Consider the following 27843-nt stretch of genomic DNA (forward strand, 5'->3'; position numbering starts at 1 on the left):
TTCATTACAATGGAAAACTACAAGCCATGGCTCCCCATGGCAGTCACTAAATACAAGTCCTACTGGTCCAGATATGTCCAATTTAACAACACTTACCTCCAATTGTGCAGCATTAGTGAATAACCATTTTTTCTTTCTTCAGGTGAATAGTGAATAGCCATTCTTTCTTTCTTATATTGTGTATATCTGCTATTTTGCTCTCCGTGACCTTGTATGGTTAGATGTGCTTGGTAAAGTTCTGAAATATCATATTCTTTTCTGTTGCTGTCTTTGGATTTTCTCATCAACTCGTTATCATGATCACATTCTTGTTGTGCTCTTTGAGGGAACAATAAATATGAGGAACCTGCAAAACCAAGCAATTCACCGTGTTGTTGGAATGATATTGATATATAACACACCATGCATGGAACTACTAACAGTCACATATGGATACTTTGGGTGAACTCGATTTCTTTAGTACAGAGTGAGAACAAGAAGAGTCCTTCAAAATTCCAAAAAGGGGTAATTTAAGTACAAAGAGGATTCTTATTTTTATTCTTTATTTTTTGGGTGGAATTGTGTTTTGGTTTCTTTCTGAATTTAAGATTTATGTAGCTTTTTTTTCTTTCTTTTTTTCGGGGGCAAAATGTCAAATCTTTCTAATATAATATATTAGTATGGTTAGAAATTAGAAAGCGAATTAGGAAACTTATTGTAAAAATGGAACTGGCCTAACCAAGAAGTACCTATCTAACCCTAACCAAAGCCAACAATTCTTCTCTGTTCTCTTCTGAGATGTCAACCAAAGTTTGGCATTTTCACAGCAAAATTTGGTTTCTCACAAGATAATTCCAACTCCTTTAAAACTTCTAAGCATACCTCATCGTCTGATTCATCTGTGTTAAAAAAGCAAATTCTAATTATCTGACTCATGTAGAGGTCTTGTATTTGACACTTTGAGTTGCTGTCTGGATATGGTTCATGGTTGAAGTATTGTGCCAATCCGGTGGTCCATGTTGCCGCAATCCGATTAATAATAAATTATTAGTTGTTGCTTAATTACTATTTAAGGATAAAATTAGGGTTTCTCGGATAAAAAAATTAGACATATCTTTACGTGTTTTGACCTTATTTACCATAATTTTCAGCAATAAAAATGATTCCTATCTCACCCTATTAGGATTAGTTATTCTGTAGTCTAAATCTACCCTTCGAATAATTTTGATTTCTTGATGTTTGGCCTTATTTAGGAGTGTGGTTTCTTGATGCTTATAGCAAATGGACCAGTGGCGCCATCCATCATGATTGTTCTCTATTTTGATTTACTGGTGTAGTTCTGTAGGAGTTGGATGATTGCAGTAATGAAACACTTTAGGGATGGGTGGGGTAGAGTGTTCTTCTTTTCTTTTTAAGCATTTACGTATGCTGTAAATCAGCTGAAATCAAGTCCCAAATAGACCTAGCTCTGAAAAGCACCCAGCAACTCTAACCACTCCTTCAATGCCAACTGGTTAAGTGTATTGGCTGGAGTATACACAAGTTTTGGATACATGAACAAAAAGGATTTATTTGCATCATAATATTTTTATGTTTGTTATTAGGGTGGCATTTGCACGTGATATAATTTTCTCATATAGACTAATAATTTTAATTATTTAGAGATAGAGAAAAAACATATCACAATATTGTTCCTACATTTTTTGCCACGATATTGAACTTAAAAATGGTATTCCCAATATTCGATTAGAATAAGGTGTTAGAGATTATAGAATGCACGATTCTATCTTTCCTTTAATTAGGATGCATGTCATTTTACTTAGAAAATTATCATTTCTCCACTTGTGATTGTTTTTATTTTATTGCATATGGATATCTCACAAACAATTTTCAAGATCTCACTCTCTTAATCATTCATACGTGGTCACGTGCAGGGGCGGAACCAAGATTCAATATGGGGGGCCGAAGAATAGAAGTTCATATTGGGGAAGCACCAATGATTTTTCGCCACGTACACATATTGTGTGGGCCCTTATAAGACCCATTGGACATTGGGGGTCTCACCTATGAATTATATTACTATATTAAGGAATAGGTCCACATATATTTTGTAGGGCCTATAGATATTTGACAAAAATAGGTAAATTATTGATAATAATATTTTTTTCAACAAAATATAGGTAAATTAAAGCATAAAAAAATATATAAAAAAATAAAAGACTTCAACCCTAAAGCAACCATTTTTTTTTTAAGGTAAGAGATGCAAATTAACTGTAGTTAGTTACTTTACTAACTATAGACATTTTATTCACAATATAAAATCAAATAATAAAATTACAGAAAAAATAAATAAACAAAGAATATTTAAAAAATAAGAAAGAGAGAAACAATAATTAAATTGAGAAAGAGAAAGAGTAACCAATTGTAGAGAAGATTTTTTTCCAAATTTTCCTTAACCCACACTTGTAAAAAGGGAAAAATAAATATGAAAAAATAAATGGAAGAGAATAAATAAAAAGAAAAGAGGAGAGATGAGAGAATAAATTGGGATTGAGGAGTTTCTAATTAGAAATGACATTTTAAATATCTAATAAGAGTTTTTTTTTCCAAAAATTTCCTTTAATTCATGTTTATAGAAAGATGAGAGAATAAATAGGAAGAAAACATGTGAGAGAGAAAAGAGGGGAGAATAAATAAGGATTGAGGAGTTAGTTTTTAGATAGGGATGACATTTATACCCATTATTTTACCTTTCAAATTTGTTCTCAATATTGGGGGGGGGGGAAATAGTGAAATTTCACATGTAAGAAGAGAAAAAACTGGGAAAATAAAAGAAATTAATATAAAAAATGATAAAATTAAGAAAATTATGAAAAAATTCTAAAAATCGATGGGGGGCATGGCCCCGCCTGTAGTGGATCCACCCCTGGTCACGTGCATTTGCACGTGTGCTACTTAACTAGTATATATATATATATAACTCAAATATAAGATAAAAAATGAATCAATTGTTAAGATTCTGGTTACATATAAGTGGAACACTGTATTTGTTTACTTATAGAATTTTCATCTTTGCCATAATAGGTAGAGAAGATATATTTATATTCTCGCTGGTGCGGGGACCGGGAAATTTATAAGATAAAAAATGAATCAATTGTTAAGATTCTGGTTACATATACCCGTGGTTGTAAAAATCCTAGATTCATGAAATCTAGAGATTCACATGTTTACTTATAGAATTTTCATCATTTAGGTGGAGATTTCAAAAACTATACATTTGCACATCACAAAAATCACGTCGATCAAATAGTTTTTAGGATGAATCGCAGATTTCATTCCACACCAAACATCTAACTTTATAAATTATAACTCCATAGATTTGAAATCAATAGATTTGAAATCTCTAGATATTTGAAATCTCCAGACTCATGTAACGAAACAGGCCCTAATATAGTCTTGAATTTGAAACAAGTGAGAAATAGAAAGAAAATAAGTGCTCACTTGCTGGTTGGTTTCCTTCCATGTCTAAGTTTTTCTTTAGAGATGGTAAAAGTTGTTTTATGTTGTAGATTTTAAATTGTTTGGCTGTAGGTCTCATCATTTCCAATGGGAATGTTATGGTATTTATAGATAGTTTTCATGTGATTCATTAGTTTTACATGTGTAGTCATGTAATAGTTGATGAAACTATGATAATGTGAATGTATGTATCATATTAATCAGCTGAATGATAATTATTACTTTGCCTGATGCTCTACTTTATTTATTTGTTTATTTTGTTATTAATTCATTTTTATTGAAAAATTGGTAAATTTATATAAAGGGTTAGGGATAATTATTATTTATATACAGACCTTTGCCTCTAGTCTCAAGAAGATTCAAACTCTCAATCCCATATTATGAGGTGTTGATCTTTTCCTTTGAGAGAAATGTATATATGATGCATCTAGGGATATAAGAATAACACAAATTTCCTATAGATTAGATCTAATGGCTGAATATTTCCTCTCGTTGGATACTCTTTATATTTTTTTTGAATCTGAGGTTCATCCGAGTTAGCTCACATACATTTCGACTACATCCTTAAGGGCCTATTTGGTTACATGAATTCAGAGATTTCAAATCTCTGGATTCGTGAATCTGAGAATTATACCTGTTTGGTTGTAAAAACCTTTAGATTCATGAAATTTAGAAATTTAGCCTTTTACACTAAAAACTTGAATTTGTAGATTTATGGGTAAGGGGTGAAATCCAGAGATTTCAAAAAAGCTATACATTTGCACATTCACAAAAATCACGTCGATCAAATAATTTTTTAGGATGAATCCACAAATTTCATTCCACAACCAAACATTTAATTTTATAAATTATGACTCCATATATTTGAAATCTCTAGATATTTGAAATCTCCAGACTCATGTAACCAAACAGGCCCCTAGGCTCGCCCCTAGTCTCGAGGGGATTCAAACTCTAACCTCCTATAAAAAAGCATTGGTCTTTCCCCAACTGAGTCACCCCTCAAGATTCATTGGATACTTTTCCTCCTATATCAAATGGGGCCGGCTTCGATTTTGTGTTTTTTATCTTAAGATTGTGACATTGAGCACAAGAAATAGCGGTAGTTCGACACAATTTCTTTTTCCAACCAAAAAAGAAAAGAAAAGTTTATGTGGAAATGGTTTTCTCACTCATGAGTTTCTTGGCTAAAGCTAAAGCTAGCATGAGGATACATTTTCCCTCAAGGTTTAAAGTATTCGTATCATTGCATTAGCGAGGTCATTTTAAGAAATGTATTGTCTTGTCAATAAATTTTGATGCAATTCGGCACATACCCTCTGGAAAATAAAGAGAGACATATTGATATATATCGCATCGATTGCATCTGATACCTATCAATTACAATATAAGTTTATGTTGATGACTCAAATCTTAAATCTGGGGTTTTTCAACTGTAAGGATTGAATAGGGTTGGAAATTACAGCACTATCAACTACTATAGTACTATCATATCGCATCTTAGGATACTTATTATAAATCATGGTTTCCCTTTGCTTGATGCTCAGGAGTAGAAAAATGACAAAAGTCCCATAGAGATGAGATCCAATGACTAAACTTTTCCTCCCATTGGGTGCTTTTTTTCCTCTATCTGATTTGATAAGCATTTGTTCTTTATCTTTGGTTTGACGCTCAGGAATACAAGAATGACACAAGAATTTTGCTTGTTCTACCAAAAAAATAAAGAAAAGGTTTTTGCTTGTGTTCACATTCAATGAGATTTCAGACCGTCGGATTGCACATCTTATTCAAAATTTTGATTTTGAGAATTTGTCTTTTCCTCCCATTGGGTCCTTTTGTACTCTGTCAGATTTGATAAGCATTTTCCAGTGCTTCATGCTTTTTTTTTTTTTTTTTTTTTTTTTGGTTTTTACGCACATAATTACATAAATAGTCAGTCTAAGAATACCAGAATGAAATCCCCTCCAACCAAAAAAAAAATGATGGTTGAAATTTTCTTATCATTGGGTTTTTCTCTTGTGCATACAAGTTTTGATGAGCATTTTTCTCTGCTCATCCATTTAACTTCGAATAAAAGATCTTCTCATCTACTTGTCTTCTTAAATTTCTTTTTCTTTTCCCTTTCTTTTAAGAAATTTTGATTATATGATCCACTAGTGATGTGTTTTTTCTTCTTTCATTCTGTATGAGATCTTTCACACTATTCGTATTTTTTATTAAAATCATCAACTTGTTTAACGGCCTATTTGGTTACATGAATCCAGAGATTTCAAATCTATGGATTCATGAATGCGAGATTTATGCCCATTTGATTGTGAAAATCCTTGGATTTATGAAATTTAGAGATCATCTTTTTACACTAAAAACGTGAATCTGTAGATTTATGGGTATGGGGTGAAATCTCCTATTATAAAAGCACTAAACATTTGTGCATTCACAAAAATCACATCAACGAAATAGATGGATCCGGATTTTTAGGCTACAAGGTGACTTACGCGAGTACCGACCTTTTATATCTTGAGTGAATTCAACACCATTGTAAATCATAGTAAGGTTGGACCCTAGGTCAATCTAGTTTTCAGCATACTAGTAGACTTGGTGTACGTTATTTTCATTTCTTGATCTTGACAATGCCAATACCTATGTAGGTTGAGTACTTAGGCTGAGCATGGTTTTATGTGTATATATAATCATACATTTATCATGAAAGACTAGTCAATTAGGGCTAAACGGAGCTCAAGTAATGACAAATACAAAGTCCGACTTCACTTGAATATATTTGTTGCAATGTGACATTGAGTACAAGGAGTACTAGTCCGATACGAACTACAAAGATCAACATCAACTGTTAAAATGTTCTTCTCCACTCATGGATTTCCAAAATCTTGTCCCTAGTAGCTTTTATCTTAATCTCATGTCTTTCAGACTCCATCGATGTTCAAATGATAGAATGGGGCACATCAAAGAGAATTGTGGCATGGGAATCAGAGAAATTAGTGTCAAGTTGAATCATTGCATGTCGAAGCAATTGTTATGGTAGTATTGATTATTACACAAGAATACATGATGAATGCAATCGAGAGTAATAAATAAATTGAACATTAAAATTAAATCTTTTTGACAAGATTGAGCACCTTAGGTGTAATCAAAATATTTGTTTGCGACTACCCTTTCATGGTACAAACTTGGTGTTTATATAGATAATCCAAAAAAATTACATAAATCTATATGATGTTTTACCACCCAAAAAAAAACTATATGACAAAAATTATTATCCATATGCATTTATGTCTTCCCATACTTTATTGCGAACAAAACAAAAATAAACAAAGCATTGGATTGGATAAGTAAGATGGAAGATTTTATATGATCTTTGTAAATGGAGAGCAGAGAAACCCTCATTGGATGGTGGCATCATGGAGTCATGATGCTGAGGTTGATGAGATCATTGCTTAGTCAATAAATAGACTTGTATCTCCGACGATGTCTGTTATAGTTGTTTCCTTTTTCTCTTCGCTTGTGGGTTCTTCGACTTCTTCAATTCTTCCTAGACTAAAACCTTCTCCGATCTTTTCCCTTTCTCTTGCTCCCCGTCTCAGTTCTGGACGGCGATTGCGCATGGCACCTATTGTTGGAGCCACTCTTGGTCTTACTAAGCCTGCTCATGTCGAGTTCCCCAAGGTCTCTCATTCTGTGGCTCTGAATATGTTAAAACTGATTGGGTTTTCCATTTTAACTGTATTCATTCTTGAATATGTGTGAAAGATGTCATTTTTATGATTACTCTGAAGTGGGCTTTATGTGTTTGCGAAAATTTCTTGCAGATTGAATTTGCTGTGAAAGAGATCGACTTGGTGCAGTGGAAAGGAGACATTCTCGCAGTCGGGGTCACTGAGAAGGATGTGTCTAAGGATGAGAATAGCAAGTTTCAGAACTCGATCTTGGGAAAGCTGGATACCCATTTGGGTGGTCTGTTAGCCGAAGCCTCGGCAGAAGAGGATTTTACTGGCAAAGCTGGGCAGTCAACTGTTCATAGGCTTCCGGGTTTAGGTTCTAAGAGGATCTGTTTGATTGGGCTTGGCCAGTGCACACCATCCTCGATTGCTAGTGCTTACAGGGGCCTTGGTGAAGCTGTTGCATCTGCTGCTAAGACTGCCCAAGCAAGTAACGTGGCTATTACTCTTGCTTCCTCTGAAGGGCTCTCCGATGATTCAAAGCTTAAGATTGCTTCAGCGATCGCTTCGGGTATTTTGTTGATGGTTCCTTCAATCGAGATTGATGTTGTTATTGTTATATTTTATAATTATTGTTATTTTTTTTGGAAATTTCAACCTATCATGATCTGTTGTAACAGGAACTGTTCTGGGCATTTTCGAAGATATTAGATTTAAGTCAGAATCGAAGAAAGCTTCTTTGAAGTCAGTTGATATTATTGGTCTGGGATCTGGACCCGAACTACAGAAGCATCTCAAGTACGCTACTGATGTTTGTTCGGGTGTAATTCTTGGAAGAGAGCTCGTTAATGCACCTGCAAATGTACTTACCCCTGGTTAGTACGATTTATGAACTTCCATTGTGAATTCTTCACCCGTTCAACATATGTGGAACCGTACACCGGTGTTTATCTTGTTTAATTAATCACAAAAAATTGGATATACTTTCTGTGAATTTATTTGTTGCTTTCTGGAGCTGAAGTGAATTAGGTATCAAATTGTGGTTTTAATTATCTGTTCCTCCTACCTCAGGTGCACTGGCTGAAGAGGCTTGCAAGATTGCTTCCATGCATAGTGATGTTTTTACTGCAAATATATTGGATGTGGAGAAGTGCAAAGAGTTGAAAATGGGTTCTTATTTGGGTGTTGCTGCTGCTTCTGCCAATCCTCCTCATTTTATCCATTTATGTTACAAACCCCCAACTGGACCTGTCAAATCCAAGGTGGCACTGGTTGGAAAGGGTTTAACTTTTGACAGGTAATTGTTTCTTTTCTAGATGTGGTTTTCCATATTGTAATATTGGTTTCTTTAAATTCTTTAGATGGTGACACTGAAATAGTGTGTGCATGTTTCACGGAAAATCAAGAATTCTTCTAGGTCCAAAACATCTAATATTATAGATATGTCCAAATTTCTGAAGAACCTAATCAATTTAATGGCATCTGTTTGGTCGGTTTGTTCTTGAATTTGAAGTTTTTTTGGGATATACCTTACCTTGATAGCACGGGTGACTATGTCTGTGGATTGATAGAGGACTTCTCATTCTGATTTACTGAAATTTTTTCAGCACCTACTTTTTATTTATTTATTGTGATGTTGAAACGGTCAGAGAGAGCAGGAGATAAATTGGCACTAGCGTTCGTGTTTCTGTTGACTTTTGAGACTATACATGTACAGACTATGGTTTTATGCTGAATGTTTTGAGTTAGAGTTTCATTTGAGAGAGAACTCCATTGAGAGAGAATTCTTCCACACTCAAATTCATGTGTGGGAGATGTATATTAATATTACTTGAATTACAATTGGAATTACAAGTTGTTTACAATCAAACTCTACAACTTGTTTGCACTTTAACCATAACTCAAACTCTTCTTGATCGGTTGGATATAAGATCAATTAAGGATAGAGTTTGTTACGGTGGATTTGAATTTGAATTTGAATTTGAATTTAGAAGCTTATCCTTTAGTTTGCTTTAATTCAATGTTATCAGTGGTGGCTACAACATCAAGACAGGACCAGGCTGTATGATTGAACTCATGAAATTTGACATGGGAGGTTCAGCAGCAGTTCTAGGTGCAGCAAAAGCTATTGGCGAAATCAAACCTCCAGCAGTTGAGGCAAGTTTTTGTTTCTTGTTCACTTGGCCTGTCTGATCTTATATAGTGCCCGAAACTCAAGTGTAAGTACGTAGTTGAACTTTGAACATGTGTTGTATTTCCAGGTACACTTCATTGTTGCTGCTTGTGAGAACATGATTAGTGGTACAGGAATGAGACCTGGGGACGTCGTTACAGCTTCAAATGGGAAAACAATTGAGGTAAAAATTTTGGTGTCTCACTGAAACATATGGGGTGTTCAGTTTTCAGGGATGATTTGTGATACCTGGTTATGTATACATTTTCTACCTCTTCAAATGAGCTCTGATAAAATCATATGCTCTATCTGTGTATAGTGGTGTCTTTTTTTAGTTGTTTCTTTTTCATTAAATCCTTAAAAACTCTTTTAGCGGTTTCCCTTACTGTCAATGCATGTTAAGTCCGGACTTGGCCAATATTTTCACAATTCATCCCATCAAATCCATCAAAATGCTCTGTCTTAAGCAGTAGCCTGCTTCCCATTTGGTATCCCCAAGCAAAACATTAAGAGGACATCCCATCCTTAAATCTTTACCCACCTAAATTATGATTTCTTATCCTTTTCCTTTTTGCTGATAGTTCTACTAAAATATGGAGCAACTTTTGTTTTAGAATTTCCCATGCTGTTCCTGCTGTTTATCAGTGTCCCATTCTGTTTAACAGTTTATGCTAATCTTGCTTAGGTTTTTGGTTCCGACAGGACAGATACTTCCTAAATCCTAAGTTGGGTTCATTATTTGGGTATTGATAGATAGATTGGACACAATATCCGAGTTCTTTTTATTTTTTTCCCCTTCCTTTGTGTGTCTCATTGTGTGTGAGTTTTTTTTTGTGGGGTTGGGGTTGGGGGGGGGTGGTTGGCTGTGGGCTTTGTTGGTTGGTGTGGTGGTGGTGGATTTCACTGTACATTAACAAAATTAGCAGAGTTTCAACTTATCCATTGTATTGACTGCACCCAGTGTTGGATGTGTGCTTGGTACTTGAGGTCGTCAAAGTTAACATGTTAACCTTGAGAGAAACCTACTTGTTCTTTAGGAATTTCCTCTGGCATTCTTAACAATCTGTATTACTTTGCAACTTCTACATACGTGTATGTGTGTGTGTGTCGCGCGTGATTAAACATGATTTCTTGGCTGTATTTCTGAATTGCAGGTCAATAATACTGATGCTGAAGGTAGACTCACACTTGCAGATGCTTTGGTTTATGCTTGCAATCAAGGCGTAGAGAAGGTATGATCCTCATGATTTTTTGCATTTTTATTCAGAATGAGCATGCTATATCCTTGGGTCTTGGTCCTAAATTGATTCACCCCACCAAGAAAGTGAATATTTGCAAAAAAGAGTAAAAAAAGGTTTACCGTCATTCAAAATCTTTATGGCCATATACATGTATCATGTATGGCATATGTGTTTATGTGGTGTTGTGATTCAGTACATGTGCTTGTATAATTCCCTAAACAATAGTCATAAAATCTTAGATACCCTCTCTGAGTTGTGGTTGGAAATTCATTTCCAGAACTGAATTGTAAATGTACCACAAGATAACTCACTTTCCTTGTTCTTGTGAGCTTCTTGGAAGATGTGAGCAATGTTTTTTGTTCTTTAGAATTCTTTCTCAATTAATGGGTTCTAGCATCATAATGTATAGCATAGAGTTTTCGTCCCCCTCACTGAGTGCCTTTAATGGAATCCTTTTATTAAAAAGAAAAGAAAAAGATACTTCCCCAGAAGGTTTGCTGCTTTGGGAAATTTCACAGGTCATGTGGCTTTGGTTTAGAAATGAAAGAATCTGTTCTTTCGCGTGATGATTAGATTTTTCCTTTTTAATTCATTGAGATGTATTATGATGTTGTTTATATCTTTTCGTATTGCTATAAAAGCATATGGTAATTTTGCTCGTGTAATCTTATATGTTCAGCCTTATAGAATTTTACTTTCTGATTTTCTTTTCAACATATTTTTTTTGGATGCTTTGTAGGCTTAGATTTCTTACTAACACCTAAACTATGATTTTCAGATAGTCGATCTTGCAACTTTGACTGGGGCTTGTATAATTGCACTTGGGCCTAATATTGCAGGTGCATTCATTTAATCCTTCTCCGACTCCAATTCTTTGGAGCATATTTTTGTCCAGAATTTATGTGACCAGATGTATGAAAATGTGGATTGCAGATCCATAATATAGGGATGACAAAGCCATATAAGTGACCCATGGGTTTATTTGCAGTTTTCTATGAAAATGATAAATTCTCTGAAAACTTGAATCTAAGGGCTTACATTTGGAACTTAAATTGAACAGGAGTCTATTCACCAAGTGATGACCTGGCAAAGGAGGTTATAGCTGCTTCAGAGGCCGCTGGGGAGAAGCTCTGGCGTATGCCATTGGAGGAGAGCTATTGGGAGTCTATGAAATCAGGTGTTGCTGATATGGTGAACACTGGAGGGCGTGCAGGTGGTTCTATCACTGCTGCTCTCTTCCTGAAACAGGTAAAGATGTTTTTAATTCTCTACTTTCTACTGATGGTCTTTGAAAAAAAAAAGAAGAATAAGAAAGGAAAAATCAGCCGACACTTCTACATAAATGTTATTTATACCAAAATTCACTGAATATGCTGTTCTGAATTTATCTGGTTCCTGAGACCATACCATGGGTTAAATGATATCTTCCCTCCCCTGTGAAGAGTATTTGATTGTTTCGAAGTAACCAGCAGAATTTGAAACTCATAAGGTTCCTGAACTTTGCAGTTTGTGGATGAGAAAGTCCAATGGATGCATATTGACATGGCTGGCCCTGTTTGGAATGAAAAGAAAAAGTGTGGAACAGGTTTTGGTGTTTCAACTCTGGTGGAATGGGTTCTGAAGAACTCTGCTTAGCCAGGATGAAGGGGATCGCCTAATCTGGATACCTGAATGGGTACTGGAAGAACTGGAGGAGATATCTTGGGTTAATGGATGTCTTTTTTAGCTTGGAGTGATGAATAATTGCTCTCCATGTTCTTCATGTTCTCTATTATAAAACATTTTAGCGCCTTTCCTTTTATTTGATAAATAAAATTTTGGGGTGAATGTTTTATATCCTTGTGTTATTTTTGTATATTAGTTGGCTCATCACTTTGTTTGGACATTATTAGATCTTTTAGGCATAAGTGGTGAAAGTTATGATGGCTCCCTTGCTTATAGAGAAAACATGCTGCTCGCGTCTAATAACATCTATAAAACTTGGTGGGTGGAGCAGGGTCGTCCAAGTCTTAGGAAAAAAATGTATCTGAAAGGGCGAGATGAGCCCACTTAAAATTAGTTGGCAATTAGCCTAAAAACAGATTGATAATTATGGTTAATGTTCATTATTATTGCAAAGAATGCCTAGCATTTCTTATGCGAGATTTTCAGCAACTAGTGTAAGTGGATGAGGAAGAATCCTTCTCATACTTATCTATTGTTTCAATCCCTTGAGTCCTTTTGCCGCTTGAGCACCAGCAACTAACGCTGGTGGCACGAGGAAGAATCCACTTTACCTGTTAGTGTCAATCTCTAACACTGAGGCCAATTCCTTTTATATGCTACTACATAGTCACTTTAACGTTCAAAGGTTAGCACAAACTCTATAATGATTAACTTTGAGTACAACAGAAACAAGAACAGAGGATGAAGCTGGAGAGCATTGGGAGAGTGGGTCCTCAACGAAGGCTGACATCGATATCTTATCAAGATACTGGGATAGTAAACCTTGCTACAAGGTCTCATGAGAAGAGATGGCTTACTTGTTGGAGGCTGATATCGATCTCTCAGCAAACTGGGTTTCACAAGAAGTGGTGTGTGTGAGTTTCCGTGGTTGAAAGTGACTTCTTTGTTTACTCCCAAGTATTCGTCTCTACTCGATTCACCTTATATCCTCATTACACGATCAATAGGTGTGATAATTTTATCAACTGCTACAAACAATGCATGAATAGCATATTATAACAGAAAGCAGAACCAGGAATAGGAGTTCATGGAAGAAGAAACGAGATTGCTTAAAGGTCACATTTCCATAATGACTGAGCATCAACGATAAACAGTTAATTTGTTTTTGAAACAATCGGATCCACAAACTAAACAAAATTGAAGTTTTTGTGCATTTGTGCGTAATAAGGGTTGCTGAAACCAAACATTCAACTGGAGACTACAACAAACCTGGCAACAGTAGAAGGGAGGTGGGTGGATGTAAACAGTAATAAACAGGCAGGACCTTATCCCAGAAAAGAATGGCAACACCTCAGCTAGTTGACAACTGTTGCCACTTACAAAATGGGGCACAATTGCAACCTCAGAGTTTAGATGGCATACTATATATTTGCCTTAAACAGATGGTTCTCGTAATGTGGTAGGTAGCTGCAGTTCAGGCTCGAATTCACTGAGTGGCAAAAAATAGCAGTCCACCATATCTTTTGAGACTTGTTCCAGAGTTGGAGGATCCCACTGCATTTTTGGATCATTAAATTATTTATTGGCACAGCAAAACAGTACATTAGACACTACGAAAAGGAAAATGAGATACCTTTGGAGCATAGTCCTTGTCGACTAATAGCGCCCGGACCCCCTATACAAGGAACACTGTAGTGTAAGAAGTGAAGGATCATAAAAAGTATTCTCATATAGGAGACCAGAGTATCACATACCTCACAAAAGTCATTGGAAATCTGTTTAGAAATCCCATTAAGCGACATGCGATATTCACGAACAAGGCACTGATCAAGAGACTGATATCTCCCTTCCCGTATCTAAAGATAAAAAAAAAAAAGAGATAAGAGTCAGCATATCAGGTATGCAAGCTCTTATGGAACAAGTGAAAAGCAAAAGCTAGCATCTCACTGATCGTAAAGCAACTTTCAAACTCAGAGGGGAAGCTTCTTTTAGTTTCTTGAGTGCTGATTTAGACCAATCATCATAAGAATGAAAAGCCTCATCTTCCTAAGAAAGGGGGAAAACAACACCAGAAAGCAGGAGTCAAGTTAGCCAGCGAACCAGTTTCAAATCAAGCATTTGTAGTATCTCTCTTATTCTTGAACCTGGAATGATCTATTGATGGCATTAGACAAACAAGCAGAGAAAGGAGTTGAGGTTGACATAGCACTTTTGTGTGTCTCTACTTTGATTAAGGTAGAAAACTTACCCAATACATTGAAACTTAAAATTCTTCGATAGGTAGTAATCATCTTCTCCTTTCCAGTAGGGAGAAAATTAAAACCAATGCAATGGTTTATGTAAATTGGTAAAGCCACCAACCCACCAGGCATTTCCCCCAGCTCCCCACCCCCCTTCTTGCAACCATGGTTCAAGTTTTGACAGAGATGGGCCAAAATAAGAAAAAGGAATCAAAGACTTTGGCTTTTCTCAATTAAGAGAAGAGATCTCTCAAGTCTTTAGTAATTGATAAAAGGAAAAACTGCTTTGGTGTAAGACATCCTTTTATGTCTACAAAGATTCTCAAAACTTCATTAATAAAAAAATCTTGCAGGGTTGAGGAGGTGGGGTGGAGTACAGCTTTTACTTACCAAAGCAGAAATGATTTCCTCAACTGTGTCATGGCGAAAACATTTATCAATTGTTTCAATCCTGAAGTAATGAACAAACAAGGAGTTGAAAGGTCAGAAAAATATCACAGTAAAAACAAATATATAACAAACTACAAACGAACAAAAGGTCCTTTTATATTTGGCCACCAGGGGGATGGGGAGTGAGAGGATGAGAATGTTTCATACGTAGTCAGCCTCAGATTTCTAAATGTAGATAATTCTCACACAAATCCAAGAATCATACATAAAATTCAGCCAACAATTTCTAAAACTGAGTCACTGACACATTGGTGACGATAAAAATAAATTTACAGTGGTCAGTGCTTTCCAAAGGAGTATTTTGCCTTTGACAAGGTAACCTCAAAAAGAACAGAATATTCGGCATAACCTCTGTCTGACAAGGTATTCTCAAAGCAGTACTAGCATCTATTGTCATTCCTGTGATGTGTGCCTGGAATACTTGTACCCACTTTCAAAGATTAACCCCCTCCAACATACTTTGGTGAGCAACCCAAATGACCTGTTTTCTGAGATTTGTGATGAAAGCAAAGGGCTTGGAGGATCGACAATTTACCCAATTGGAACACTATATATATGTGCCGCACATTCTCTTGTGAACTCATTGTGAGAGTTGGGGAGTTTTGACTTAGGGTTTTGGGTAAGAGTTTGTACTGCCATTTTAGCTGTTCTAAGATTTCCATCATAACCTTCTTGCATACATATAATGAAAGTTGTTCTTAGCCCATGGATGTAACACATCGTGTTGGTGTGTTAACCATATCAAATCTCTGTGTTGCCTTGATTTTAGTTCTTTGTTTGTCATCTCTTAGTGTTCGTTTTAACACTTGCTATGAAGAGAAATAGCATGTAAAATATATATATAACATGAGCCCATGAAGAAGGTGAGGGTGGAAAGCAAAACAGACACTACCTATGAATTACGCTACTTCTATCTGGGTAGACTAGATCACCATACTGCTCAAGAGAAGACTGAATGACAGTAGGATTGTCTGTCATCAATTTACTGAGTCGTTCTTCAATCAGGGGAAGTCTCTGTTAAGGAAAGTCAATTATCATATAATGGGATATTAAAACATATGAATACTAAGGGGGAAAATATCTGTGGAATAAAAGAATGAAATGAAGCAAACATACAGCGTTTAGGAAATAGTGAGAGGCAAGGCCACAAGCAATCATTTCAACTCCATTCAACCTTTCCCCTGTTAAGGCCAAATATTCCCCTGTAATACAGTAAACAAGAAACAAATTTCAAAATTACTACCAGGTCACAAAATCTTGAATAATGGCACATGTTATTTACATAAAGTAACATGTACTTTCTGCTCAAATAGATAATACTAGCATGATTTGTTGCACCAGCAGGCAGGAACAAACACATCTAGCATATATTAATTAGAAAATGGTAAGAAAGGAACTGAAAGGACGCTTTTATATATTGGCAATTTATGGAGGGAATTTCTCAAATTTGTACCCTCAAGGTCAAACGTCCAAGAAAAATGTAATGCACCAGAGAATTTCTTTGATTTTGGTAAAATGTAGTTAACCATGATTCCATCTTTAGTCCAGACTGAAGGATAATTTGAAATTGAAGGGATTTTATTTTTTTTTTTTTTGGGGGGGGGGGGGGGGGACACAAGTCATATCCAAATTAATCAAGTGGCAAGATTACAAATACTTAAACTAACCAAGTAACAAGCCAATAAAAACATCTATTCACCATACAACTCTAGACTAATTAGAGAAGTTCACCATCAAGAGGAAGTGGCAGCAAATATCAGAGCATACTTAGACCAACCTAAATAGCCAGGAAGACGAGAAAGGTAAAAAGAAGCCCCAGCATCAGGATGGAAACCAATTTGAGTTTCTGGAGTAGCAAATACCTGTCATTTGTCTCCATATTGTGAGCAAAATTCAAACTTGCTTGCATGTATCAAATAACAAGGAGATTGAAGAGCATGCTATTTTTTCTTTTTTGGAGGAAGAAGAGCATGCTATTAAATATAATGCAAAAGGAACATCTGAAAGTTGTGATCTCTATTCTCTGATGAAGTAATAGTATGTATAGATGGGTGAAAACTAAATCTCTATCAAAATAGCAAAACTACCAAAAAAAAAAAATTCCCTAGCTGATGAATAACATGCTTTAATTAACAATAAAAAAAAATAACATGCTTTGATTGTGCACTACAGTTCTATACTGACATTTAACAGAAGAAAGTCAGTAGGATTAGTTAACAAAACAAATGAAACCCTTCCCAACCACCCCAAGGCACATGCCCACGCACACAGATGTGTTTTCTTTTTCATTTTCTTTTCCTTAGGTTTTTTCTTTTTTGGGGGGGGGGGGGGGGTCAGGTTGTAAGAGCTTGAACAAGATTCTTTGACTAAAAGATACAAGTGACTGGCCAAAGCATTACCAGTTATTCGGAAAATCTCAGTGTGAACTCTCTCCTTAACTCAGATTGCACTAAGTCGCTGTAGGGTGGCCCATTAAATGGCATTTTGAAATTCAAAGTCAATAGTGAAATACATTTTCCCTCTGTGACTCCTTCATCAGAGAGACTTGCAGTACTGCAACTGTGATTGGTTGCTCCCTGGGGAACCTAAGTCATTCAGAAGGGTTGCTCTTTGGTCCCACTGGAAAGCTGATTTTTGCAAAGTTGAACTTTTGCACTTGAAAAATAGTAATGATTTTTCATTTGGTTTGTTTTCAAATTGAATTTGATAGTCTGATGATTTCCTATATAGTCTCATCACTCTGTAGTTTTTATTTTTCCTTTCTTTCCAAGAAATTATCTCATCCAATGGAGGCCAGATCCATTAATGATGTTGTTGATTTGGGCTCATATGGTTCTTAAGTCACCTAGGCATTAGGGCTCAGAACACCAATAAGAAATGAGCTGCAATGATAGCTGATTGGTTAAGGAACTGGCAAAAAGAGAAAATTAACTTAAACAGGAACAAGACAGCCCAATGAGGCCAGAAATTTGGTATTAGACTGTAAGGATTAGGCAACAGACCCTATAAGTTTGATTCTGGTCTGACAATCAAATGTAACATACCAGGTATTCACAAAAATTGCAAGCAACCAAATGGAAACTCAGTTTTAGCAAATGACAAGGGAAACCAGAAAATAGAAACTAGATCCAAAAGCAGATTTAAGAATTGGTGAGGAACCTGAAGCAATAACATGGATGGATACTGAAATAATAACCAAGTCAATAAATGAAGGAAATTGTAACTCGAGCTGGTGTCCACAGGTCAAGGGGAAGGTCCAGAAATTGGTTTATGGGAAGTTATAGAATTGATTGCCTCAATCTGGTTCGAAGCAAACCAGAAGAGTAACAAATTTGACGAGAGAGAATCAGTTGCAGGAAAACATTGTAACAGAAGAGAACAGAACTGGTATACGCACGCAGAAAAGGTATGTCAAACTGATCTGAGAACTGAAGAGACCTCACATCAGCTCAGTCCCCAGGGTGCCTCTAAATGGCTTTGAAAGTGGGGGGGGAGGAACTGATATCATCTGTGAAGAGATAAAGGATTTCAAACTGGGAGAACAGAAAAATTCTCCACTGCATGGACTGACGAATACAGTTCCTATGTGTAAGACAAACCATGTGCTTGTTGATAATAAAGGGAATGCAACTATCACAAGCTGTAGTAAGACAAGAGGGTTTCTACTGTCATATATATTGGCATGTTGCAAAGGTCTCTCCATTTTGCCAGCAAGTCAATGCAGTTAGTAATGTGGAGGAATATGCTGATGATGACTTTCTTATTCACTTAGTGAAAAAGATGTTGGTGACATGACGCAGATCCAGCACAACAAAGAAGCCTTGTTTTGTTTGGAAGATCCTAGGGCTGATATACATACGGATTTGGCCTTCATTAGATGGGTTTCTGTTGTAATTGGCCAGCTTAATGGACCTAAAACATGGGGTACATCACTAGAGCGCAAAATTCCCCATGGTATATTTTTGTGTCTTTTCACCAAGTCAATTGAACCAATAGTTCAAGTCTGGTTCAATTTAAGTTAGCATTTGGTCCAATTTAAGTTATAGGGCACAATAGACTTCAGCTTATTTGGTTAGCTTTAAAGGCTCCATGGTTTAGAGGTCCTATTTAAGTCAAGTGTTCAAGTTCTATCCCTAACAGGAGTCTTATGTCCAGCAGGTTTCTGGTTCCTACTCTAAAGAGGAATCACATTGTAAGGTTGGTTAGTCATTTATAAATAACCCCACCAATGGGATGAATCCCCTTGATTAAATTTGTGGATTGCTTATCAGCCTTGCTGCTTCTTTATGAGATTTGTCTAATCTAAGATTAGACTGGTATCTTAGCGCCTAATATCCAAGAGGCCTGGGATCCTTGTGAGTAACATCAAAAGTGGTTTGTCTAGCTTCTCAGTGGTTCAAGTCCAAGATCCAGATGTCGCACTGGATTCAGCCAACACTGTTCATCAAATCCACATCCACACTAGAAGACAAGGCTCTCTAGCAGGTAAGCTAGAGGCCATCCCTTCCTCATCCCACCTTCCCCCTTTTTTTGCTGTTTCTTGAACCCTGACCCCCCCCCCCCCAAAAAAAAAAAAAAAAAAAAAAAAGCAAGCCACCTTTCCTTCCATGAAACAAACCCTAGATCTACAACTTCCCCCATTCAAACATGACCTAACTTCATATACAGCCTCTGCATCATACCCTTGACCTTCAATCCAAACCAACCCTAGAAACCATCAACTCCTTGATATTCAAGATTTTGAAACCTTGAAAATAAAGAAACCTAATAACTTCCAATCTACCCATCCAAGCCCAACAAAACTTGAAGGGCACCGTCTTTCAACCACAAAAGCTACACCTGATCCAAGTTTTACCCACTTCTCACTCCTCGAAATCCAATTCCCCATCTCAAGGATTTCAACCCATATCTCAATCCCTCAACCCAAATTAGTCACAACAGACAATCCCAATGCCATTTGTTCAAAATAAAACTTGACCACCTGAACCCTTAAACCCACCCCATCACAACCCCAGAAGTATTGACAAGAACCAAAACCCCAGGAGATCACCACATAGAACCACCCCATACACCGTATTGAACTATCCTAAACCTCACCCTTTTAGGCCATCGAGCTGGTTCTATTACAAGATCTTATTTATTTGGCCCTTACTCAATGAGGGTACATCTGAATCACCATATCTAACTTACCAAATGGAACACAAAAAGTCTGGAATGGTAATCTTTTATCTCTGTAACCTCCAATTGCACCAGAAAGCCAGGTTTTCTAACGTAACCCAGAGTCTGGGTTAACCTCCGGGTGCTATTAGAACCAGTACTAAATGGGCTAACAAAAAGGTTATGGTTGTGTTGATGGGTTTATTTTGGGTAAAGAAAGGGTAAACTCTTGGTTATGGGATATCTAAATAACTATGGATTTTCTAATGGAATAGTTTTGGTGAAGAGAATGGGTAATATATTGTGCATCTTGATTTTGAGAGGTTAAGGAAAGGTTTAGGGTTTTAACAAAATTAAGACGGTCCGGTATTTCTCAGATTACTAGGGTTTAGGATAGGAAGGAATTATCTTTCTTGATCTTTCTCCTCTCTTTCTTACTCTCCTGTCTTATCTTCCTTCTCTGTTTTCTTTTCTTTCTTCTTTCTTTTCTCACTCTCCTTCTTTCTTTCTTGGAATTCTGTGCAGACTCAAAGAGTGCAATCCAAGAAAAGGGGCCGTGATGGGTTTCTTGGGTTCCTATGCTGCTGCAGGCCAAGAAAGGAAAAGAAAGGGGAAAGGGAAGGGAAATGGGGGCTTGGTGCTGCCACAAGGGGAAAAGAGAGGGATGGGGTTGTCGGCTTCTTGTTGCAGGGATTAGAAGAAGGGACCGAGGCTTGCAAAGGTTAGGGTAGGGGATTAGGGGTAGGAACCTGGAAGGGGCTGGGAATGTATACTTACTTGATGGAGGTCGATTGGAGTTGTGGCTGAAGTTGGACCTGCACTTGTGGAGGAACTATGGCTGGTGCAGGGATGAAGATGAAGAAGACAATGACGGAGCTCAAAATTCCAGAACTTAAAACACTCTTCAACCCAGGCTGCAGGGTTTTCTTCCCCATGACCCAAGCCTCTGATTTTTTTAAACTCTGAACTGTTTTTATTCATTCTGAGAGGGGTTATTTTATGGCCTTGCAACTTGAAACAAAACCTATTTGTACTCAACTTACTAATTCCTAATAAGAATCAACTAGGGGACCCTATTTAGGATGGGATTCCCTTTCATGTCATTCCACCTGTTAAGGTACTATGGGGAAACCACTCGGGTCATGAGGCATCTTGAGAGTTGGAGACAAATATGCAGACCCGATATCCTTATTTGTTCGACTGATAAAGTAAACAAATTTCAAGGACAAAATTTATTTCAAGGAGAGAAGGATGTAATGCTATGCATCTGGATCACCTTTTTTTAATATAATTGTATCTATGATATGGTTAGGTCCTGGAGTGGGAGGTGGCTAGTCAAGTCACAGTGTTGGAGACTACAAAAGGTAAAGAATTAAAAAATTAAAAAAATAAAACCTTGATGAATGCATAATTTCTAATATTGTTTTATTAAAATTAGGGGTTAATTAAGTGAATCAATCTAGGTTTGGTTTGGTTCAAACTTGAACCAGATCATTTAAATCAAGGTTGGCTTTTAAATAAAAAATAAACATAAAAAAAGAAAAGAAACAAACACTTAACCCAAAACCCTCTTCTGTTTGTAAAACGAGAAGAGAGACGGTTGAGATAGGGAAAAAGGAAAGAAAGGAGCAAGAGATGGAAACAATTGCTGCCCTAGGGGTTTAGAAGGTGATTGAGTGTTCTCTTTATGCTAGATACCTAAAAGCTGAACCTGAACTGAGTAAGAATGGATGTGGTTATTTGGAGATCTAATTTTTTAGAGCCCTTGGATCATTTTCTGATTTCTGAAACTAAAGTCATGAAAATATTCTTTGGGGTTACTTATAAGGGTGGATGCATGTTTTGTTGAATTAGAAAAAATAGTTGTATTAGAAGGCTATGCAACGTTGCGGCCCAGGTGTTTGTGAAAATGCTTGGTTGCCAACCCATAATGTGGGCTGCAACTCATCTTGATTCTTGATGATTCTAGGCAATTCTTGAACTTGAAGCAAAGGCATTCCCTCTCAAGATTGCACCCATACTAGTATGCTAATGTAAAACCTAAGGTTTGGTCCAGATTTATGCGCATCATAGGGAAGGTTCATTTTGTTGATAGAGGTTTCATTTATTATCTTAGTTCAGCTCTATGAAATAGAGAAAAAGCTTCAATTTAAAGCCTTTTCCCTGATTTCTTTTAGCCAATGTACTATAGTAAGGATGATTTATATTGATGTAAAAGAAAGAAGGAAACAAAAATACAACAAGTGGTATTGATGGATTTAGTTTACTCTTACTAGAGATGTTCTAAATAATTGTTGCCTATTGGAAGCCTGGTGCGAAGAGGGCATGGAGAATTGCTTGACAACCATTTGTCTAGCTTTCTCAAGAATTTTTGCATCATACGTTTAGTAATTTAAACAATCTTAAAGAACCTAGTCTTGAAGAGTTGCATTCAAGGGAAAGTCCAAGATGTTGCCGGGCATTTAATGGTAAGTGTCGAGCCCCTCTCTCCTTTCATATGATTAGGACTTATTTCTCATAAGTTAGTCATGGGTTTGGATAATTATTAGTTTTTTTAAGGAAGATCACGTTGAAATAGTAAAACTAGGTTTATAAACCAGGCTGAACCTAGTTGGTTTAAAGTTTTCAAAGAAGGTTAAAAACTGGGTTTTGGGGCTGAATCTCAAGTAGTAAGTAAACTGTAAAAATAAAAAAAAATAAAAAATAAAATAAAAACAAAAAACCAATCTTAGCTTGGCATTAGGGTTGTTAGGAACCCAATGTAATTTAATAACTAGCACCTTGGGTTTTCTAGATGGAATAAATGTTTTGTAGGATGGGAGCTCGAATAAGAAAAAGTGTGGGCTTCAATTAATTTGGATCAAAAGAAATGTGCCTGGAACAGGAACAGTTAAGTAATATAGTAGAACTCAAGTTTAATGCATGTGAGTGGTACAACTCAATAAATGGGTACAATATGAGATCTTATTTTCTTTTGCTTGTGCAATCCATTAAAGTGTATTATGTGTAGTCCCTTAAGCTGAAAAGAAAATAGCATGGAATTGAGTAATGTTTTGTGTGATGACTGAAATACTTGAATAGAAAACAATGCCCAAGGCCTATACTTGCTTAATTCAGAATTTACTTTTTCTTTTTTTTTTTTTAAATAAATGTGGATCTTGTAATGGTGATTGTGAGAACTATGCTAAGCTTGTACAAGTAAGGCTGAGTGATAACTGACTAGAAAGGGTCATAATAATGTAGGAATGGAAATGAATGTAAAAATACTGTGGTGCTGAAAAGCACACTTCTGTAAGGCCTGGTACTTGTCGTACTCAAATAGGAAGGCTTGAAGCAAGACTAAGAAATGAAAAGACAAAGACCAGGCTAATGATAATTGCTTGTGGAGGATACTTGGCCTTGTGCCAAAAGACTGAAAAGGGGATCTCCAAGTAGGAACCCCCAAGATTGAGACTGATGCCACTCATATGGTTGGATTGAAGGTGTCTTCTCTGTACATAAAGCTTAGGTCTAAAGTAATAAAATAAAATAAAAAAGGCTTTGCATTTGAAGATGCCAAGTTGTTGAGGCAAAACTCCGAGCTATTCGTGAAGGATTAAGTGGCATTTGATAAAGATCTCCTACCCTTACAAGTGGAGTCCGACTCCTTGATGGCCATTAATCTCATAGACCAGGGCAACAACAGTGAAGGGAGGTATGCAATCTTGGTAAAGGATATCAAGACAATGGCAACAGGACACAGCATGTTACATTTTACACGTGTTTGCAAGGATGCAAACAAGGCTGCTGATTGGATGTCAAAGGTCTCGCTGCATAGCATGGATGTGTTGACATTCTATTAGGATCCTCCACCAAACCTAATGGGGATCCTTCAGGCGGATATACCTTCCCCTTAAGTTTCTCTTTCTTCTTCTGTTTGGGCCGTTTTGACCCCGTTTATGTACCCCCCAAAAAAAAAAAATAATTGACATGGGTGGTGATGCGTCCAAAATTGGTTCAGTCCTCAGATTCCTACAAAATAGACGTTAGGTGTGGGCCGACCATGCGGTCGGGTAGCCACCTCCGAAGGTTGAGTCAGTAATTGGAACACCACAAAGCCCTGGCTAGTTGCAGAGCTTGAATTGAACGAATTAATGGAGGGAAACGATTCAGTTATCTTTACTCGATGTGATCCTTTAGTTTATATAGGATTTACTTGTGGTTCTCAACCATTGGATCGATCCTTGCCTTCTTTTTGTGGCCACCCGATCATAGGATTTTACCCTTCTTTTGGAGTTAATTCTATTACATTCTTTGGCACAATTTCTCATTCCATATTGGTATAGTTACCTTCTAAGTCACGATCGTGTATCCCGAATTCCACAGGATCACGTCTCTTGTAACCGTTAAGGTTTCTTCACCCTTACGTTACTCACTGGTTCGAACTCTGGACCAATCCCAACCGGGGTTTCTTGACTTGATCGTGGTTGAAGGTCTTGAACCTGGTTTGGTGTTATTTTATCCTCATCATAAGCCCCCCAGGCCATGTGATCGGGATTGAACGACCCATGGCTTGGTGACTTGGTTTAATTCTAACCGATCTCAATCATTGAAAATTGTAGATGAAAAGTCAAACATCTTCCCGACCTCCAAACGTCGCATTTATTGCTTTTGTCTGCACAACGGTACCTTCCTCGAGCCACAGACTCCTCTTGTAATTTGTGTCGTACGCGCCACGTGGATATCAGTAGCCGTATTCATCATTGCTCTCATGCTCGAACCGTCAATCATTCGCAGCCGTTGGATAGGATTAATCTCACCCATTGGATCAGATTATGAAACGTCACTCGGACTCGACCGTTGATCTAAACACATCTCGTCCTTACATGATCTAGTGTCTAGCCCATTTAAACCATCTCGTTCACAATTATGAACTTTACTTGCTCATTTCGTGAATTTGTGCCCAAGCTCTTCGTGTTTTCCCTGTGATTCTCAGTTTATTCAACTTCAAATTTACTTCATCACCAAGCCTGAACAAGTAAGTTTCCTTAATCTTTCTACATTACTCTTCACAGTCTTCTTTTTTCTTTTCTTTTTCTAGGTTTGGGTTCTCCACTCCTAGAGTTTTAGTTTCTTCTTTCAGTAGAAATCCATAAACCCCCCCCCCTTTGTCTTCTCCATGGGTAGTGGAAGAACATCTGATGATGAGTCTACTGACCATGCCGCCAGGAGAGAAGATTCCGGTGATCAACCTACCCCTTTTGCTTCATTAGAGTTGTCAGGTGACAGAGGTCAAAAGATCACCGACTGCTGGTTAGCCTCTATAGGCCCAAACTGAAACCCTAGGGAACAATCTGGAAATGCTCTCCCTTCAACTTCCCAAAAGTTAAAAACTTCCAAAATTGTTGCCAGGACTTCCCGACCATCTAGGAGACCAGCCCAAGGCCCCAGTTTCTTCGTCTTTCATCTTAATAATGACGAGTTAGATTCTGCCTCTAATTATTATTCTATGCCTCTGTCATATCTCCTTCAGGTGCCTAATCCGAACGAGAGGGTTAATTCTAACCCTCCCGAGGAGTTCTCTATTTACTTGGACACCCTAAAAAGTAGTGTTAGGTTCCCGTTTTTCTCTCCCTTATTTTCTGAAATTCTGAATCACTGGGAGATTTGCCCAGGGATGCTTCTCCCGAACAGCTGGCGTCATATCGTCGATTTCCTTGAGCTCTGTTTCGAACTCGAAATTCAACCTTCTCTTCCTCTATTTTCTCCATAGAACAAAATTCCGTCGAAACTTGCCAAATTTCCACCAAAATTTTCCATTTTGGGAACCTCGAAAAGAAAAACTAGGGGACCGAAAAAAAAATCCCAAGTTTCGATCAAAATTTCATCGAAACCTGGTTCAACCCAACTAGAACAGCTGGTTCATGAGAAAAAAATTTCCCAAATTTCGTTGGAAACCTAGGAAATTTGGTGGAAACCTGAGACTTTTTCTTGCAAGTTTCGTAGCTTTCCCATATTTTCAATTTTTTTGTTTCTTTCATGTTTCCCCAAATACCCCCTCCATTAGGACTTCCCTATCCAAATTGCGTATTCCCTCAGACTGGTTATCTTAGGCATGTTGATAACTAGAGTTATAAAGTTACAGTTGTCGACTACCTTGACAACCATAGGCATAAAATGTCATGGGATATCTATGTTTGTTGGTTGGAGGAAAGGATGTTACAGGCATAATACTACTTAGCTCACAGGATGGATCCACCAAGGCACTCCTCTTGGCACTGAGTTGTACTTTCCTTTATTGTCAGTTACTTTGTATTTGATTTATGAAGTTAGAAATTATAAATTGAATGTTATGTATTTAAAGTAGTTAAGTTTATAGTGTAATTCTCGGACAACTCCACATTGATGTTATGTACATTAAATGACATATCTACATTGACTTTTGTAGCAAAATACATTCAATGTGTTCTTAATACTCTAATTAGCTTAAATGCAAAGTCCCACCCTAAAATACTCCCTAAAACCTGTCAAAACTTGCACAAAGAAGTCCTAAGTTTCCTCGAAATTTCCAAATTTCCCACCTAGGTTTCCCATTTTCACCTAGTCGAAACTTAAGTTTCCCTCGAATTTTTTTCTATGGTTTTCTCACTTCCACTCCATCAACAAATCCAACCCTCCAGGTTGGGTTTTCCTTTCCAAACGCCACAAAACCGAATTGCCTGAGGGTACTTGTCCTTCCAACCATAAGGGGTGGCGTCATCGGTACTTCTTCTGCCGAGCACCACCATCCAAACTCAACTTCTCGATCACTTGGAATCGGCTCGATTCCTATACCCAGGCAAATCGTGCTCTGTCATTATCTCCCGACAACGAAAGCGCCATCAAGAAGATAAAATATATCAAGGCGTGTCAGGAGATCCATGGCTCAGTGATGGGAGTATGATGTTGTCCTTCAAATGTGGGGTCTAACCCCCGGTGAGTTCCCGAACCCATTTGTAATTTTGTATGATTCAATTTTACTTCATGCATATACTGTACTAACTCCTTATTCTTCATCTTTCAGCGCCTCCTAGATACAACCCAAAGGCGGTAAAGGCGATGGCTGCCAAAGGAATGGAGGCAGCAGAGGACCAAACTCCGCGGGCGAAGAGGAAAGAGCATAAGGGTGTTGTCGCCCCCTCCCCAAAGCCCGCCACACAAGCCCCCAAGGGGATTTTAAAAAATTCTTACGGAGGCCTTGGGAAAGGGTAAAAAGCCGGTTGAGGTGGAAGAATCCACCCATGATGATGTCATCCTCACTAAGAGGAGACATGATTTGGAGGATGACGCCGCATCAAAGAAACGGCGAACGAGAACCGATGGAGGGGATATCTATGTTCCCCAGTGGAAGTTGAAGGTGACCAATCGTGTCACTAGGGATTATGAAAAGGCTCGCAATGGGGGACTTATGGCCCAGATGCCGGCCAAAAGCAAGACCCTTGAGTCTACCAACAATGAGGAGTTTGTAAATTCCTTGGTCAAGTGAAGTTCCCTTTTCTGAACTTTTATAAAATTCACAAGTGTTCCTTGGCTCCCAAACTCGATCATTAAACTTGGTTTCTTCTTGCAAGGTAATTGCAGATAGTTTTCATCGGCAAATCGGAAGCTATCCTTTGGGTTGGACGTCTCAGCGTTCGGTCGAAGCGGCAAGAAGAGGAGGTGAGAACAAGGGGGGCAGAGATTACTCAATTGAAAGAGGAAAGTCTGAAGCTTAAGGAAGAAAATCAAAG

The 27843-nt window shown here is 37.3% G+C and overlaps 2 protein-coding genes across 2 annotated transcripts in view; one reads left to right on the top strand and one right to left on the bottom strand.

Annotated features, from left to right (window-relative positions):
• The first annotated feature begins 6881 nt into the window (after positions 1 to 6881).
• LOC149025417 (leucine aminopeptidase 1-like) lies at positions 6882 to 12417 on the top strand. Its single transcript, XM_089145650.1, has 10 exons — positions 6882 to 7176; positions 7320 to 7740; positions 7850 to 8044; positions 8241 to 8466; positions 9200 to 9326; positions 9431 to 9526; positions 10497 to 10574; positions 11362 to 11422; positions 11644 to 11831; positions 12090 to 12417. The coding sequence occupies exons 1-10, from the start codon at positions 6979 to 6981 to the stop codon at positions 12216 to 12218; spliced, it is 1719 nt and encodes a 572-aa protein (XP_089001776.1). The 5' UTR covers positions 6882 to 6978; the 3' UTR covers positions 12219 to 12417.
• A 973-nt stretch (positions 12418 to 13390) lies between these two features.
• LOC149025418 (small ribosomal subunit protein mS47-like) overlaps positions 13391 to 27843 on the bottom strand; it is a 34530-nt gene continuing 20077 nt past the window's right edge. The window contains exons 7-14 of the mRNA XM_089145651.1: positions 16716 to 16800; positions 16055 to 16140; positions 15831 to 15952; positions 14879 to 14939; positions 14196 to 14294; positions 14003 to 14104; positions 13882 to 13923; positions 13391 to 13802 (exon numbers count right to left, since the gene is read on the bottom strand). Coding sequence (XP_089001777.1) covers positions 13683 to 13802; positions 13882 to 13923; positions 14003 to 14104; positions 14196 to 14294; positions 14879 to 14939; positions 15831 to 15952; positions 16055 to 16140; positions 16716 to 16800 — 717 coding nt within the window. The 3' untranslated portion in view covers positions 13391 to 13682. The remainder of the gene's footprint in view (positions 13803 to 13881; positions 13924 to 14002; positions 14105 to 14195; positions 14295 to 14878; positions 14940 to 15830; positions 15953 to 16054; positions 16141 to 16715; positions 16801 to 27843) is intronic.

Source organism: Hakea prostrata, chromosome 2 (genome assembly GCF_041222555.1).
Source record: "Hakea prostrata isolate BN-2017 chromosome 2, UWA_Hpros_2, whole genome shotgun sequence".
Classification (NCBI taxonomy): domain Eukaryota; kingdom Viridiplantae; phylum Streptophyta; class Magnoliopsida; order Proteales; family Proteaceae; genus Hakea; species Hakea prostrata.